At 51.7% G+C, this 13,201-nt stretch overlaps 4 protein-coding genes across 4 annotated transcripts; 1 reads left to right on the top strand and 3 right to left on the bottom strand.

Moving 5' to 3' along the window:
* Positions 1 to 987: 987 nt before the first annotated feature.
* On the top strand, positions 988 to 5,734 carry CAOG_01199 (hypothetical protein). The gene is made up of 2 exons (XM_004349646.2): positions 988 to 1,325; positions 3,568 to 5,734. Exons 1-2 carry the CDS (start codon positions 1,203 to 1,205, stop codon positions 5,380 to 5,382), a joined length of 1,938 nt encoding a protein of 645 aa, XP_004349696.2. The 5' UTR covers positions 988 to 1,202; the 3' UTR covers positions 5,383 to 5,734.
* CAOG_01198 (solute carrier family 25) lies at positions 5,696 to 7,954 on the bottom strand. The gene is made up of 10 exons (XM_004349645.2): positions 7,845 to 7,954; positions 7,519 to 7,702; positions 7,057 to 7,151; positions 6,901 to 6,986; positions 6,712 to 6,810; positions 6,472 to 6,596; positions 6,281 to 6,341; positions 6,091 to 6,156; positions 5,937 to 6,017; positions 5,696 to 5,860 (listed from the first exon to the last, which is right to left on the bottom strand). The coding sequence occupies exons 1-10, from the start codon at positions 7,927 to 7,929 to the stop codon at positions 5,819 to 5,821; spliced, it is 924 nt and encodes a 307-aa protein (XP_004349695.1). The 5' UTR covers positions 7,930 to 7,954; the 3' UTR covers positions 5,696 to 5,818.
* An 87-nt stretch (positions 7,955 to 8,041) lies between these two features.
* CAOG_01197 (small nuclear ribonucleoprotein polypeptide A') lies at positions 8,042 to 10,220 on the bottom strand. The gene is made up of 7 exons (XM_004349644.2): positions 10,116 to 10,220; positions 9,663 to 9,703; positions 9,158 to 9,264; positions 8,905 to 9,039; positions 8,731 to 8,827; positions 8,471 to 8,632; positions 8,042 to 8,365 (listed from the first exon to the last, which is right to left on the bottom strand). Exons 1-7 carry the CDS (start codon positions 10,192 to 10,194, stop codon positions 8,195 to 8,197), a joined length of 792 nt encoding a protein of 263 aa, XP_004349694.1. The 5' UTR covers positions 10,195 to 10,220; the 3' UTR covers positions 8,042 to 8,194.
* A 68-nt stretch (positions 10,221 to 10,288) lies between these two features.
* Positions 10,289 to 13,115, bottom strand: CAOG_01196 (allantoinase). Its single transcript, XM_004349643.2, has 8 exons — positions 12,882 to 13,115; positions 12,193 to 12,344; positions 11,944 to 12,058; positions 11,745 to 11,840; positions 11,363 to 11,641; positions 10,924 to 11,238; positions 10,718 to 10,837; positions 10,289 to 10,627 (listed from the first exon to the last, which is right to left on the bottom strand). The coding sequence occupies exons 1-8, from the start codon at positions 13,089 to 13,091 to the stop codon at positions 10,388 to 10,390; spliced, it is 1,527 nt and encodes a 508-aa protein (XP_004349693.2). The 5' UTR covers positions 13,092 to 13,115; the 3' UTR covers positions 10,289 to 10,387.
* Between the last annotated feature and the right edge of the window lie 86 nt (positions 13,116 to 13,201).

The following is a 13,201-nucleotide window of genomic DNA, read 5'->3' as shown; positions in this document are numbered from 1 at the left end:
GCAACTCGCATGTTGAAATGACGGCCAATCCCCCGTCTCCGCCTCGCATTTCGTCTTCTTCGGCCCACACGCACCAAGACTCAAGTTCCTGCTCTTGCTGGCGGGACACTGCATGCACAATCCCCATCGCCAGTCACGCTTCCACGTCCTCCGCACACTGGCGCATCACAGGCTGGACGCGTTTCAGCATCAGCCGTTCGTTAGCACAGCGGAGATTGCGGGCTGCGGGAAGAGGGGGAAAAAAACAAAACATAAACAAATCGAAAAAAATAAAATAAATAATAAAATAAAAAAAAACCGCGCATTGGCGCCGAATTTTTTTGTTTTTTATTCCATTGTTCGAGAATATGCTGCTGCATATCTGTGCCTGCTGGGTGGCCGTGGCTGCGTGCTATTCGTCCATGTCAATGTCAGGCGTGCTTGCTGGCAGAGGGGAAACGCGTTTGAACATTACAAACAAAAACCGCGCAACCACGTATTTTTATTTTTATTATTTTTTTTTAATATTCTTGCTGTTTCATATCCGACTCTGCGGCTGTTGCTGGCTGCGGCTGTGGGCTGTCACTTCTGGCTGCCGGCGAGCGCCCCCATGCCAGAGCGTCTGCTTGCCTAGTTGGCGCAGTGAAACGCCTGGCTTGCCAGTCCCCGGCGGTGCGCGCGTTGAGGCCCCTGCGGCACCCCTCCAACGACGGCACGAAACAAGAAGGCATTTTAAGCCAATGATTTTGTTGAGTTTTTGTGACTCCTACCGTTGTTCGCATCGTTCAACTGCTGGCTGATGGATTTCTGCCGCTGCTGCTGCTGATTTCGCTTCTTTCTAGATCCCTTCCTTCCTTCGTGTTGTTTCTCTGTGGCTTTCTCGGCGCTCACAGCAAGCCTCGTTGGATTGCTTTATTGTTTGTATTTTTATTTTATTGTATTTTTGTTTCATTTTCCTCATTCGGTCGCATTCATTTTTTTTTTTTTTTTTTTTTTGTTTTCTATTCCCCTTGTCCCTTCTTTGCTTGTCTTGCTGTTCGCTTTCTCGTTGTTTCGTGCTTTGTTTTACTTTGTGGACATTCAGTGTTCCTTCTCTGTTGTCTCTCTCTTTCGCTCTCTCTCGCTCTTCTGTGTGTTTCTCGCTCTTCTCGTTTCTCGCTTCTTGTGATCGCTCTGCCACTCCACGCGTCCCCCCTCTTCTTCTCCTCCCCTTTTTCGCTGCCATGCCGCAGGATGCCACCACTCCACCCTGCACTCCACTCAGTGGCTCTTCTAGTCACCGACCCGCAGCCGACGCTGCTGGCCGTGGCCTGAAGCGCGCACCATCCGATGACGACCTTTCCGCGGTAAGGCATCGAAAAGCATCTGCAAAATTCGCTCGCTCTCTCTCTCTCTCTCTCGCTCTCTCTCTTGTTCGCTACCTCGCTCTTGATGCAAACTCGCCGTTCTGTGCATCCTCATCATCCCAACCTGCTTTTTCCATCGTACGCTCGTCTGTGTGATTGTGACGCAACAACAATTTTCGAATTTCGTACAATTTCAGCCAAATCAATTAAAAAAGGGGGAAAGAGAAAAGCATTCTCGCAATTCAGAGCCGCGACTCGCTGCGAAATGTGGCGATTGCGGCCGTTGCACTAGACCGTGCTGCCATCCTCCGACGCTGCCGTGTAGCGAGATCTTGCGTGCGTCGACTGCCACTGGTCGCAGCGCTCCATCGCCAAACCGATCGCCGCAATCCGCGCTCAAAAGATGCCCTCTGACGAAAGCCATTTTTTTGTTTGCCTGATTTTTCCACGCTTGTTTTTTTTTTTTTTTCGGGTTTTTCTTTTCGTTTTTGTTCCTGTCGCTTTCGTTTTGCCGTTTCTCTGGTCAACCGCTTGCTCTTCGAGCGATGCGTTTTCGGATGAACTGCAGGGAGGTCTTGATGTACCACTCTAGCATGCGCCTGTGCGCACTACCTCGCTACCAACCAGCGATTCATGCGCTTTGTCTGATGGGGTGTGGTTGTCCCAATTTCTTGTCTTTTTTTTTTTTTTTCTTCGTTTGTTGGGTCTTGTTCGCACTGCGCCACCCAATCGGGAATCAGGGCATTGCAGCTTTCGCTCCTGTCTTTGATTGCGATTCTGCTGGATTTGCTTTCTTCTGCTCAAGCGTGGGGGTTTTGTTCATCCATAATGGGTTGTTTTTTCCGCCATGACTCGTTTTGGTCGCGTTTTTTTTTTTTTTTTGTCTTTTTTCTTCTTTTTTTTTTTTCCCCTTTGCTGATGGTGACGTGTGGGGGGTGCATGTCTTGGGGTCTGTGGAAGCAGTCCATCTGTTGGTCTCGTCGTTGATGATGGTCGATGCGTTACCTACGCACACAATCTGCCCTTCTGAAATTCCGTTATCAGGACTTCAGGGAGCACACATCTATTGTTGTTCGTTTGTTTTTCGTTTGTTTTCCACAAAAATCACCAGCTGGTGAACGCTTGCTGTGTCGAGTCAGTTTTACGTGGGTTTAGACCGTTTACGAGTGAGTGTGCTGAGCTGGCAAGCGCATCCGTCACCCGCATTCTTTTGCTGTGCGCGAAAAAAAAAAAAAAGGAAAAAAACAAAGGCTTGCTGCCATGTTTTGGATTAATTTGGAATAATTTCACACCCTCCCTCTCTCAGTTCGCGCTCTGTCTCTGCCTCTCTGGGTTTTCCCTCCATCCGCATCTCCCTGTGCTTCACCCTCTTTGTCATCCTTGCTTGTTTGACTCGGCGCTTTCAATTTTAAAAGCCATGAAACAAGATCAACCACTGGCTGAACATTTTGGGTTTCATTCTGATTTCGTGGATGGAGTTTCCTGCTCCTTCAACCGCCCCCCCCCGTTTTGTTTGTCTAGACTTTTGCCCTTCTCCCGTCTGTGGAATGGTAGGAATGAAGGGTAGCGTCATGGTGATCACTGGGGAGAAGCACCAAACAAACAAAAAAAAAAAAAAAACTTTTCGGTCTGCAAAAGCTAGACACAAAACTAGGCAACAGCCTAACAACGCTAGAGACCAACGCTAGCGTTCATCTAGCCCCACCTCGCTTAACGTGTGTCTAGCCTAGCCCTTGCACGAGTAGAGGAAGGTGTCGCAATGACGCAAACCACCACCAACGCCAAACCATCATCGCTGTGCAGTTTCAGAATGCATCTCGCTGCTGGGATTTGTGCAGCAATCCACTGCGGTGATCACGACCAAGAACGTGCGATTTGCCATCGATCGCCATGGCAAACCCACCCCCCCCCAACACTTCCAGAGCGACACCTCCCGTAAATCACATTGTCACCATCCACACACAACACGACAAGGAGGTGACGCAGGACGAGAGCCAGATGAACAAGTGAAAGAGCATTGTGGCGTTTGACTCATCCAAGCGCATCACAATCCTGCTGCTCTCACTCTCCCTCCCACTTTGTCAATGTCTTGTCTGGCTTGCATGCGTCAGGCTCTTGCTAGTTCTCTAGTTGTGCTCACTCTTGGCTTTTTCGCGCCTTGTTTTTTCTTCTTCTTTTTTTTTTTTTTTTTTTTTTTCAATTCGCTCTCCCTCCCTCCCTCTCTTTCTCTCTCCCTTGACAGTCCCGAGAAACCAAATTTGTGGCATCCGCTGCAGCATCTGGAATCACCCCGGTGCGATCGTCCAATAACAACTGCGCAGGGAGCAACGCGCTAACACCTGGCTCGTTGCCCCCACCGCGATTGCACACTGCCGCGGCTGCTGCACTCCAGGCGCACCAGCAACAATCCCCAACGGCAAGCTCAGAACCCCACCAGTGGCTGCAACCAAAGTCCGAGCAAGACTCCTCGTCTTCGTCCATCCCCAGTTCGCCCGCTCCAGCCATGATGATGATGACGGCAAATCTGCAAGACGCTGTCCACTTTCAGCCAATCGCGTGCGCACCTACCGCCATCCTAGCGCCTGCTCTGGCTGCTGCGACTGCTGCTGCTGCTGCCGCCGCTGCTGCCCAGGCGTGTGTGGCAAGCTCCAGCAGCAACAGTACGCTTCCCCAGCAGGTGGCTGTCCCAACAGCAACTCGCGCGGTCAAGAAGGATTCAGATCTGACGACGGCTGCCTCGCGGCACGAGCAGCAGCAGCAGCTGCTGCTGCCACTCGCCACGGCCCACGCGGTCGACCCCGCCGACGACAATGTCCTTACCCCACTATCAGCGCAAGTAGACCCACCATCGCCGGTCTCGAATTTCTCTGCAGAGCCCCAGAATGGCGAGCCTCGCACTCCTCCGCTTGCGCATCCACAAGTTCGCCGCCCTACGCCCACCGCCGCCAACCCGAGCCCACCAACCAGGCAAACACCTTCGCTGGAGCAGTACCTCTCCTCCAACATGCTCCCGCTGCCAGAGATTCTCCCATTCGCTCCACCGCATGTGGTGGACGAGTATCAATGCCGCATGCGTCGGGAGGTGGACACGCTTGTTGTGCAGGCAGAAGATGCCGCCCTTCCGCTGCTTGCTTCGTTTGAAGACTTGTGGGGGTTGGCTGCTCGGCACGATGCCAACAACAACGATGCGAGCAACATCAACTCGGATCCTGAAAATCTACTGCGCCCAATGGAGCAAGAGGGGCTCAGTGCCGACAACTTTTTCACTGGCCGCGAGTATTCCCGCGAGCTAATGTACACCATGCGCCAGGCGGAGGCCGATTTCACGGTCATCCAGGACTTCATGGAGGGTCAGCCCGAAATTAGTCCGCGCATGCGCGCCATCCTCGTCGATTGGATGTTGGAAGTGCGTCTCGAGCTGCACCTCAGCAACGAGACATTCTATCTGGCAGTCAACATTCTCGATCGCTTCCTCGAGCTCGTCGACACGGCACGCGACACGCTGCAGCTCGTGGGCCTGACTGCCATGTTTGTTGCAGCCAAGCACGAAGAAACTGTCATTCCGGTCATTAGCGACTGGCTGTACATGTGCGACGGCCAATTCCAGCAAGAGCATCTCCTGCACATGGAACTGATGGTCCTGGACAATGTGCGCTTCCGCCTCAATGTTCCCACAACCTTCCTCTCACTGATGAAGTTTATCAGCGGCACCTCGCTCGAAGCGGTTGACCAGCGCATTCTCTACCAAGCGCGCTACTTTTGCGACTTGGCCTCCGTCTCGTACTCGTTCGTCCCGGTGCGCCCTTCGATGTTGAGCGCGTCCGCGTTGCTGTTGGCGCGCATGTCGTGTCTGCCGGACGGAGACGAGCCATTGTGGTCGGATTTGCACCAACGCGTGACTGGCTACTCGGCAACCACCCTCATGCCGTTTGTCATTTTGCTGGCTGATCTTGCGCAACGCGTCAGCCATCTCCCGGCAACCGCTGTTCGTAACCTGTACCGCGGTCCTGGCTACCACTCCGTGGCCAGTCTTCCAGTCACTGTTCGCTTGCTCTGAGGGCGTTCGTTGTTGAGGGTGTCGGCTTCCCGTTTGGCTTGGGTTTTGGGCAGCCGCTTTCTTTGGAAATCCCTACCTTCACCTCGCTTCGCCAACTACAATGACACTTTCGGTTGCGGGTGCTGACCGCCTCCACTTCAACCATGACAGCTTGGCTTTGCCCATGGCTGTTCTTGTTTATTGCTTAAAAAAAAAATCAAACTTTCGCTTACTTTTTTCCCCCCCCCCCGTACTTTCGCCCGCCTCCGCACCCTCGCTTCTTTGTTAGAGTTTCTTTGACTATTGTTTTTTTATACCCACCTCTTCATTTGTCGCTCCGCTGTAACGCTATTCTTAATACATTGGTTTTTAAATTTGAATGATGTGCTCGTGTGCAAGTGGTTTGTTTCATTCTTGGAGCCTGAGCTGCTGCTGACCAGTGAAATTGTCGAACTGCTCAAACATCGAGCTTCTTGAGTTGCTCGTACGTCAAAAAGAACTAGAAGGGTACAACAAACAAGCGAATGGTGAGATAAGTTCAGAGATGCCCCAAAAAGCTCGTCAAATCGGCATACCACAATGTTCCAGGGCCCCAATCGCAGGTAGCCGGGAATGAAGCCCTTGTACAGCGCAAAAACGCCTTCGCGTTGGACAGTCTGTACGAAGTTCGAGTCAGCGCAAGTTGGGTCAAAGCTGCTGCGATCGATCCACATGTTGACGACGACTGACCTTTCGGACGCAATCGAGCGCACCCGAGTACAGTTGCGTTCCAGTTGACTGCATCATCAGCCGCGTCTAAAATCGTATTGAACAGACGCACACGGAGTTTTCAAAGCAGTTTTCAGAGGAGTTTGTCAGATGTGTGGGCGTCCGAGAATGAAAAGCGCACTCCGTCATACACAAAGGCAGCAACACTGACCTTGACAACATCGATGGGGTTGGAGGCAACCGACCCAGCAAATCCCGCGATGAAGCTCGCTCTGTCAGCCAAAAACACAAGGCAGAAACGTGTTGATGAGCATTCACACACGCGCACACCGAGTAACGATTCGGTGCGGGATTCAACACCAGAAGCCACCAAAATGAAAACGCTGCAACACAGTCACTAACGCAAAGTGGCAGTAAATGTTGTCTTGCATATGGCCGCTTCGAATAAGCCCCTTTTTGGCTGCATCATACACGGGAAGCTCGACACAGGTAATAACAGCAGCTCGTTGAGCAGTTGGAATGACACCCTGAGGTACAACCAATGCAAGGGGCCGACGGACGAGCGACGAGATGAGCGAGAGAGAGAGAGCAAGCTTTTGATGCATGATTGCTGTTTGCAGGCGGAACAAAAAAACCACTTACACGCCAAAGACCAACAACGCCCTCCTCCTTGAAAATGGTCGAAAAGGCATGCACAAGGCCACGGTAGGGCGGTCGAGAACTTTGGGCTTGCATTCGCACCTATCATGCAAAACCAGAGAAGAACCAGATTTTGGGAACAAGCTCGTCCAGCTCACACGATGCTGGTTCGAGTTGTCCTCTTTCACCAACCTTCAACACATCCGTGGGAGTCGCCAACGACGATGAGAAGGCACCAGCAATCACGCCGCAGCCCATGTTCACCAGGATGGACTCGTCTGCCAGAAGCAATTCCTCATTCGATCAGTGTGTTGAGAACGAAAACAGGGCAAATCCTGTCATCCGTACCTTTGGGATCGCTCACGACGGCCTTCTTGAGTGACTGATACACGCCGATTTTGATTGTGCCATACGTGGCTTGACGCAACAGTGCTGGCTTGATTCTGATCAACCCAAACAACAAGAGCCAAAAAAAAAAAGTGAGAGGTCGCGACGTGGTGTCTTTTTGGTTGTTTTGCAGTTCGTTTTCCAAGCGACCATGCAATTGCATCGCATGTCTGATTCTAGTGCCGTGATGCAACTCGGAGAGCTTTTTGGGGATGCTGAGTATGTTCAGAATCGAGCCCAAAAGCGATCGACCAAAGCGAACGAACGAAACGAACGAAACGAACGAACCGTTGTTTGGTTTGCAATCTGCGCTCGTTTTTTGGATGGATGCTCAATCTCCGTCCATCCAAGAAGCAGAGCAAACGGGCAGCAAACGCCAAGCGAGTCCATTGTCAGAGAGCGAGAGAGCGCAGCGGCACTCACCCGCGGTACAGCCGGAGCAGGCCTTCGTCCTTGGCGATCGTGTAACCGCAGTGGAGCATGCCGCGGTACCGCGTTGCGCCTGCGACTGCCTGCTGCGAGGCTGCTGAGGCTGAGGCTGAGGCTGCAGCTGCTTGCTGGCCTTGGAGCTGCAGGCGCGTCTTGGTCGTGTCGATCGGGAACGTGACTGAAGCCGCAGAGCATCAAGTCCAGGTGAGACGGTTTGACAGTAGTCGTGATCATGCAAACACACCATCAAAAGGGGGAGAAGAAGAAGAAGAAGAAGACGAAGAAGAAGTAGGATGAAGACGAGGGGTTAAGGGAGTTACAGATCTCGGCAGTCATGGAAGCGAGGCCGCCGTAAACGAACGGGCGCCAGTTGAAGCCAGACGACTTGTCCGAAGCGGTGCTCATTTTGTTAAGGAAGTGGAAACAAAAGAAACGAGGACTGGGATTGATTTGAGATTGAAGGGGGGAAAAAAAAAACAAATGGAGAATGGATAGGATGGATGGACTGGATGGATGCGAGAAGAAAAACAAAAACGATTGTGCTTCAACAAACGAACATTCATTGGGAACAAACACAGCCAGGCGAAAAGAAAAGCGACTGAAACATCACCAGAAAGGATAGGAAAACCAACAGACAGGTCGGTGGACAAGCTCGACGGGAATCAACTTGTTAATCGTCGTCGTGCTCGACGACTTGCCCGCCCTCGGTCGGTAGCGATCGGCCGGTCGCTCGCGCAATCCATTGTTGCACCGACTCGCCAGGATTTGGTACTTGGCCAGCCAATAGGAGAGCCTCCAATCGCTGCACCTCTTCGAGTGATTGAGCGTTGGCGACAGCGTGCTGTCAACGAAACAAACGAAAAAAAAAAAAAAAACGAGGACATCGTGAGTTGTCTCTGGTAACTTTTCACAAAGAAGCAAAACAAAACAAAAACTAGACTCGTACCTGAATTGCTTGCTTTTGCTCCTCCGTTCGCATGACACCCCCGCCGTATTCACTTCGCGAATCCATCTCGCCAGGAACGAATGTTTTGCTCGTCTTAACATGCTGCGCTTCAAAGCTCTTGCCCTTGTCGCCAGCGAACGCTTTTGCTGCCACTTCGCGCTCCTGATAGTGCCGAACAAAAAGAATGAGGACAAAACACGGGGTTAGAAAAAGGCATCGAGTGCTTGAAAAGCTTGGAATGAATAGTATGACAAACGTACCTTCTTTTTGATCTTTTGAAAGTCCAACACGGTCAATTGTGGCAATTTGTAAATCACGTAGGATCGGTACTGTGGTGATGAGGTTGTAATGTTGTTTCTGGCAAAGCGACGGGAACAAGGTGAGATGGCGTGATTGGTTGAAGTTGGAAAAGAAGCAGAAGCAAAAGGACATACTGCAACAAAACTAGTCGTCGGAGCTTTGGGAAGAATTTCAACGGTTCAATATCGCCAAGCTCTTGCAAGCTGTTGCCGATCAGGGCCAACTCTTCCAAGTTTGGCAAGCTCTGGTGCAAATCGGAAGCGATTTTGCTGCATCAAGAAGAGCCATACTTGGTGAGTTGATGGAAGCCATGGACAAGGACTCGACACACACCCCAAAAACCACCACCAACCCGCCCCGCCCCCCAAAAAAAAAAAAACTCCTCACCTGACGCGATTGTTGTTCAGCAAGAGCGTCTTCAGCCGTTTAAACTGCGGAAAGCCGTCAATCTTGCGAATGAGGTTGTCTGACAAGTCGATCGTATCAAATTGGTCCTGTTTGTGATGCAATGATTGTTTTGCGTGAGTCACGAGCGCAACCTTGACGCAGTGTGGGACGGCGCTGATGCTGTGGTGGGAAGGTGGTGAGATTTCGAAACATTTGACTTTGTGTCGGCTGATCGACGCAACTCTGTCCCCCGCTGCGATTCGGTCCTTCCCTCCCAATCGCCTTTTACGCACGTCATACAACGACACGCGTGCTTCTTTGCTTTTGGTGGGCGAGGCGCGAATCTGCACGGGATTCGCGCAAAGTGTGAAATCCCATGGATTCAGACGCCAGCACCACCCAACCACCCGAATGCACCTCGGCTTCCAATCGCTCGCTTTTGATCTGCCATGTCCAGCGTGTTCACTCGAGCATGATGGTTGAATTGAGCTGATGATCAACGTACGTTTGTCGTTCCGAGGTTTTCAATGATTTCGATTGCGTTTCCTGCAAAAGCACACAACAAAAAGCAGTGAGTGAGTGAAGATCAGAACGAACACAGTGAAATGACGACAAGAAGCAGAAGCAGAGAGAGAGAGAGAGAGCGAGCGAGAGAGAGAGAGAGAGAGAGAGCGAGATCAAAGTAGCGATCGCAGCATTGAAGCATTGCCATTCAATCACTCTCATTCACTCTCGCTACTCACTCTCGCTACTCACTCACTCACTCTTCACTCTTCACACTCTCACACTTCTCAGCCTCCATCCAGCCCCAGGAGCAGATCCGCACCAGGCGCCTTCTGCACCGTCCTCACACACTCACTCTCTCTCTCTCTCTCTCTCGCTCTCTCTTGTCGCCTCGCACACTCTCACTCGTGCGCCCCCCCCCCCTTGGCTCATGCCCCATTGGCTCATGACGTACGGCGCATGTCCAGCTCGCGGTCCTTGAGCGGATTCACAAACTGTGCAGACGCATTGATCAAGTCTTCGCTGATCTTCATTTGTTAGTACGCTGCGACGCTCAGAAAAAGAAGAAAAAAGAAAACTGAACAAAACGAAATGATGAACATTCCCCCAAAAAAAAGAAAAAGAAAAGACAAAATCATATTGCATTGGCACAAGTTCAGACAACAAAGGGGAAAAAGCGGGAAATCGAAACGAAAATCGTTGGATGGAGAAGAAAACGACATCTTCTTAGCAAACGCGCTTGGCATCGCCCTCGCTGGACTCGTCGGCAATGCGCTTTTCAGACAGGCGGGAAAGCGGCTCGAGAAGCAGCTTGCCAACGGGCTTGGTGTTGGCAAACGGAGTCGTGCCAGCAGCATGCTCGTACACCACCTGGCCGCGCACGATCGTCTTGCACGCGACACCTCGCAGCGTCAGATCGGCGTAAGGCGTGACCTTGTTCTTGTGCTGGATCATATCGGTGGTGATCTGGATGTTGGGTTGGGACCAGGACAAACACAAAACGTTAATACCGCCATCTCTACGTATTTTTTTTTTCGAAAAAAATCACCCACGCACCTTCAGCTCGGCAGTATCATCCCAGATGACAAAGTCGGCATCGTAGCCCTCTTGAATTCGCCCTTTACGGTGAGCCAGGGACGCCAGCTGCGCGGTGCGCTCGCACATCAGACCGACAATCTGTGTCATTCAACACCAATGTCGTTATTGAGCTCTACAAAGCTCACCTTCTTCTTTCAAAACAAAAGCACCCCCACTGCACTTGCCTGGCGCAGAGTCAAGCCGTGGTTGAAAGCCTCGGTCCACATGATGGACAGACCAAACTGCAGCGACGAGATGCCGCCCCAGGCTTGCATAAAGTCGCCGTTTTCGAGGAGCTTGAGGTTTGGCGTGCACGGCGAGTGGTCGGACACGACAATGTCAATGGTCCCGTCGCGAACCGCATCCCAGAGTCGCTCGCGGTTGGCCGAGTCGCGAATCGGCGGGCAGCACTTGAAGTGCGTCGCCTTGTCCGGGATGGACTCGGCCTTGTGGAAGAGATAATGGTGGCACGTTTCCACCGTGAGTGGCAAGTTTTCAGCCTGAGTGTCGAGAGCGTGCAAGAGTTGAGAGTTGTGAGAACTGGCAAATAACGGCCACACACACACACACATTACACACACATTGGCTCGCCATCGAAACCCGGCTCAATGTGCGCATGCATACCTTGGCACTCGCAATGGCAGGAAGAGCCTCGGCTGAGCTGAGATGCACAATGTGGCAACGAACGCGGTACTGGCGGCAGAGAGAAATGACCAACTCGATGGCCTCGTTCTCCATCGCCTTGGGGCGGGAATTCAGGAAGGTGTCGTACTTGGTCACGTCATGTTGATGCGTGCCGCTGCTGTTCTGGCCGTTCAAGACAGAGTTGCAAGGCTCAACCTCGGCGTGGAAGAGCAAAACACCGCCGGTGCCTTGCAGAGCCGCCATCGCGCTGTCCAAGTCCTGTGTATTTGTGTATTTTTCAAGTCAGTGGGTGAGTATGATTGTCTCACATCTCAAGTGAGGGGCAACAAGCTGGCATCAAAAAAAAACTTGTTTTTCCAACCATTCGAGTAACGTGAGGGAACTCTTCCACGCCGCTGTTGATCAAGAAGCACTTGAAGCCCCTGACGCCAGCTTGGAGCAGGGGTTGCAAAGATGGCTATTGATCAGAATGGTAGAAGGTGTCAAACACGACGTGAGAAAACCAATGTCGAAAACGGGCTTTTCACAACTTGAGGATTTTTTTTTTTGGCTTGTTTTACAGCATTGCCGGGGACAACGCCACCCCAGAAGCCAACATCCACCCAGCACTGGGGCTGAGCGGCCGTCGTCTTGATGTTCAAGTTGTCCACGGTGGTGGTCGGCGGGATTGAGTTGCTGCGTGGAGCATCCACAAAAAAAAAAACAAAAAAAAAAACAGAACCATTCGTCCAAAAAAAAAAAAATCAAACGGACAATCACGGACAAGAATCATCATCGATGATATCGACTCGTTCTTCATGTTCACTTACAGAGGCATGTCGACAACGGTCGTCACACCGCCAGCGGCAGCAGCGCGGGTAGCAGTGTCAAACCCTTCCCAATCGGTGCGGCCTGGCTCGTTGATGTGGACATGACAGTCGACGACGCCCGGCAAGATCAGATTGCTGCCACCTTCAATAACCTAAGAAGCAAAGCATTTCGTGTTGAGATGCGATTATTCAGAGATGTGAGTGAGGGAGCGGGTGCGACTGGGGTTTGAGTTTGAAATGCAACATTGAACATTGGGGATGGTTGCGAGGATATTTCCGGTCGTTGCGTATCGGACTGCGTTTCATCTGGATGAAGTGTGTTGCATGAAAATGTCTGTCGTGGTTTTGATCACACTTGCTTGGCGCAGATACCCAGTGCTACAGTGCTACAGTGCTACGTCCATCACACCAGCACTTTGAATATGCTTTTGAGTGGGGAAACAGCCCTCTCTGATGATTGCGTATCGGACTGCGTTTCACACGGATGACTCTTGCATGCATGTCTGCAGTTCGTCTTGGTCAACGCGAGTGGCGCAGTGGCAGTGTCAAGGAATCGGTCGGCACTTGCATGTATTCCAATGCTGATCGTGATGATGATGATGATACCATGTCTGCTCTGCCATCATCATCATCATCATCATTGCTGTTTCTATTGTGTGTTTCTTCAGTTTGTATTTATTTTCTCTGACCTGAGTGGCTTGCTGGACTGCTGCGTCGATGGCTGCGTCGTCCGTGTGGATGCGGGCAACGGTGCCGCTCGCGACGTCGACAACGATGGCCGCGCGGACTGGCTCAGCGGCCGAGCTCAGAAGCACGCGATCGCCAGTCACAACGACGCCGACGACGACAGCCGCAGTGGAAGAAGAAGAAGCGAGAGACGGCGATGCGTCGGATGGCATGGTTGGATTGAGTATTGAAAATCAGAGAGACTGAGATCAGGATAAAAGAGATCAAAGATACTGAGACGGAGATCTCAAAGTGAAGGACAATGATTGATGAAGATGGCCAT

The sequence above is a fragment of the Capsaspora owczarzaki genome, assembly GCF_000151315.2.
Source record: "Capsaspora owczarzaki ATCC 30864 unplaced genomic scaffold supercont2.2, whole genome shotgun sequence".
Lineage (NCBI taxonomy): Eukaryota > Filasterea > Ministeriida > Capsasporidae > Capsaspora > Capsaspora owczarzaki.
This window is presented reverse-complemented; position numbering and strand designations above follow the sequence as displayed.

Coding starts and splice junctions, on each gene's coding strand:
- CAOG_01196 (XM_004349643.2), bottom strand. CDS start 13,091: ATGCCATCCGACGCATCGCCGTCTCTCGCTTCTTCTTCTTCCACTGCG. Junction 11,841..11,943: donor GCGTTGTCCCCGGCAATGCT/GTAAAACAAGCC, acceptor TCTGATCAATAG/CCATCTTTGCAACCCCTGCT. Junction 10,838..10,923: donor ACGGCTTGACTCTGCGCCAG/GCAAGTGCAGTG, acceptor TGAATGACACAG/ATTGTCGGTCTGATGTGCGA.
- CAOG_01197 (XM_004349644.2), bottom strand. CDS start 10,194: ATGAAGATCAGCGAAGACTTGATCAATGCGTCTGCACAGTTTGTGAAT. Junction 9,704..10,115: donor CCGCGAGCTGGACATGCGCC/GTACGTCATGAG, acceptor GTGCTTTTGCAG/GAAACGCAATCGAAATCATT. Junction 9,040..9,157: donor CTGAACAACAATCGCGTCAG/GTGAGGAGTTTT, acceptor TTCTTGATGCAG/CAAAATCGCTTCCGATTTGC.
- CAOG_01198 (XM_004349645.2), bottom strand. CDS start 7,929: ATGAGCACCGCTTCGGACAAGTCGTCTGGCTTCAACTGGCGCCCGTTC. Junction 6,987..7,056: donor CGTCGTGAGCGATCCCAAAG/GTACGGATGACA, acceptor TGCTTCTGGCAG/ACGAGTCCATCCTGGTGAAC. Junction 6,342..6,471: donor AACATTTACTGCCACTTTGC/GTTAGTGACTGT, acceptor TTTGGCTGACAG/AGCGAGCTTCATCGCGGGAT.
- CAOG_01199 (XM_004349646.2), top strand. CDS start 1,203: ATGCCGCAGGATGCCACCACTCCACCCTGCACTCCACTCAGTGGCTCT. Junction 1,326..3,567: donor CCGATGACGACCTTTCCGCG/GTAAGGCATCGA, acceptor CTCCCTTGACAG/TCCCGAGAAACCAAATTTGT.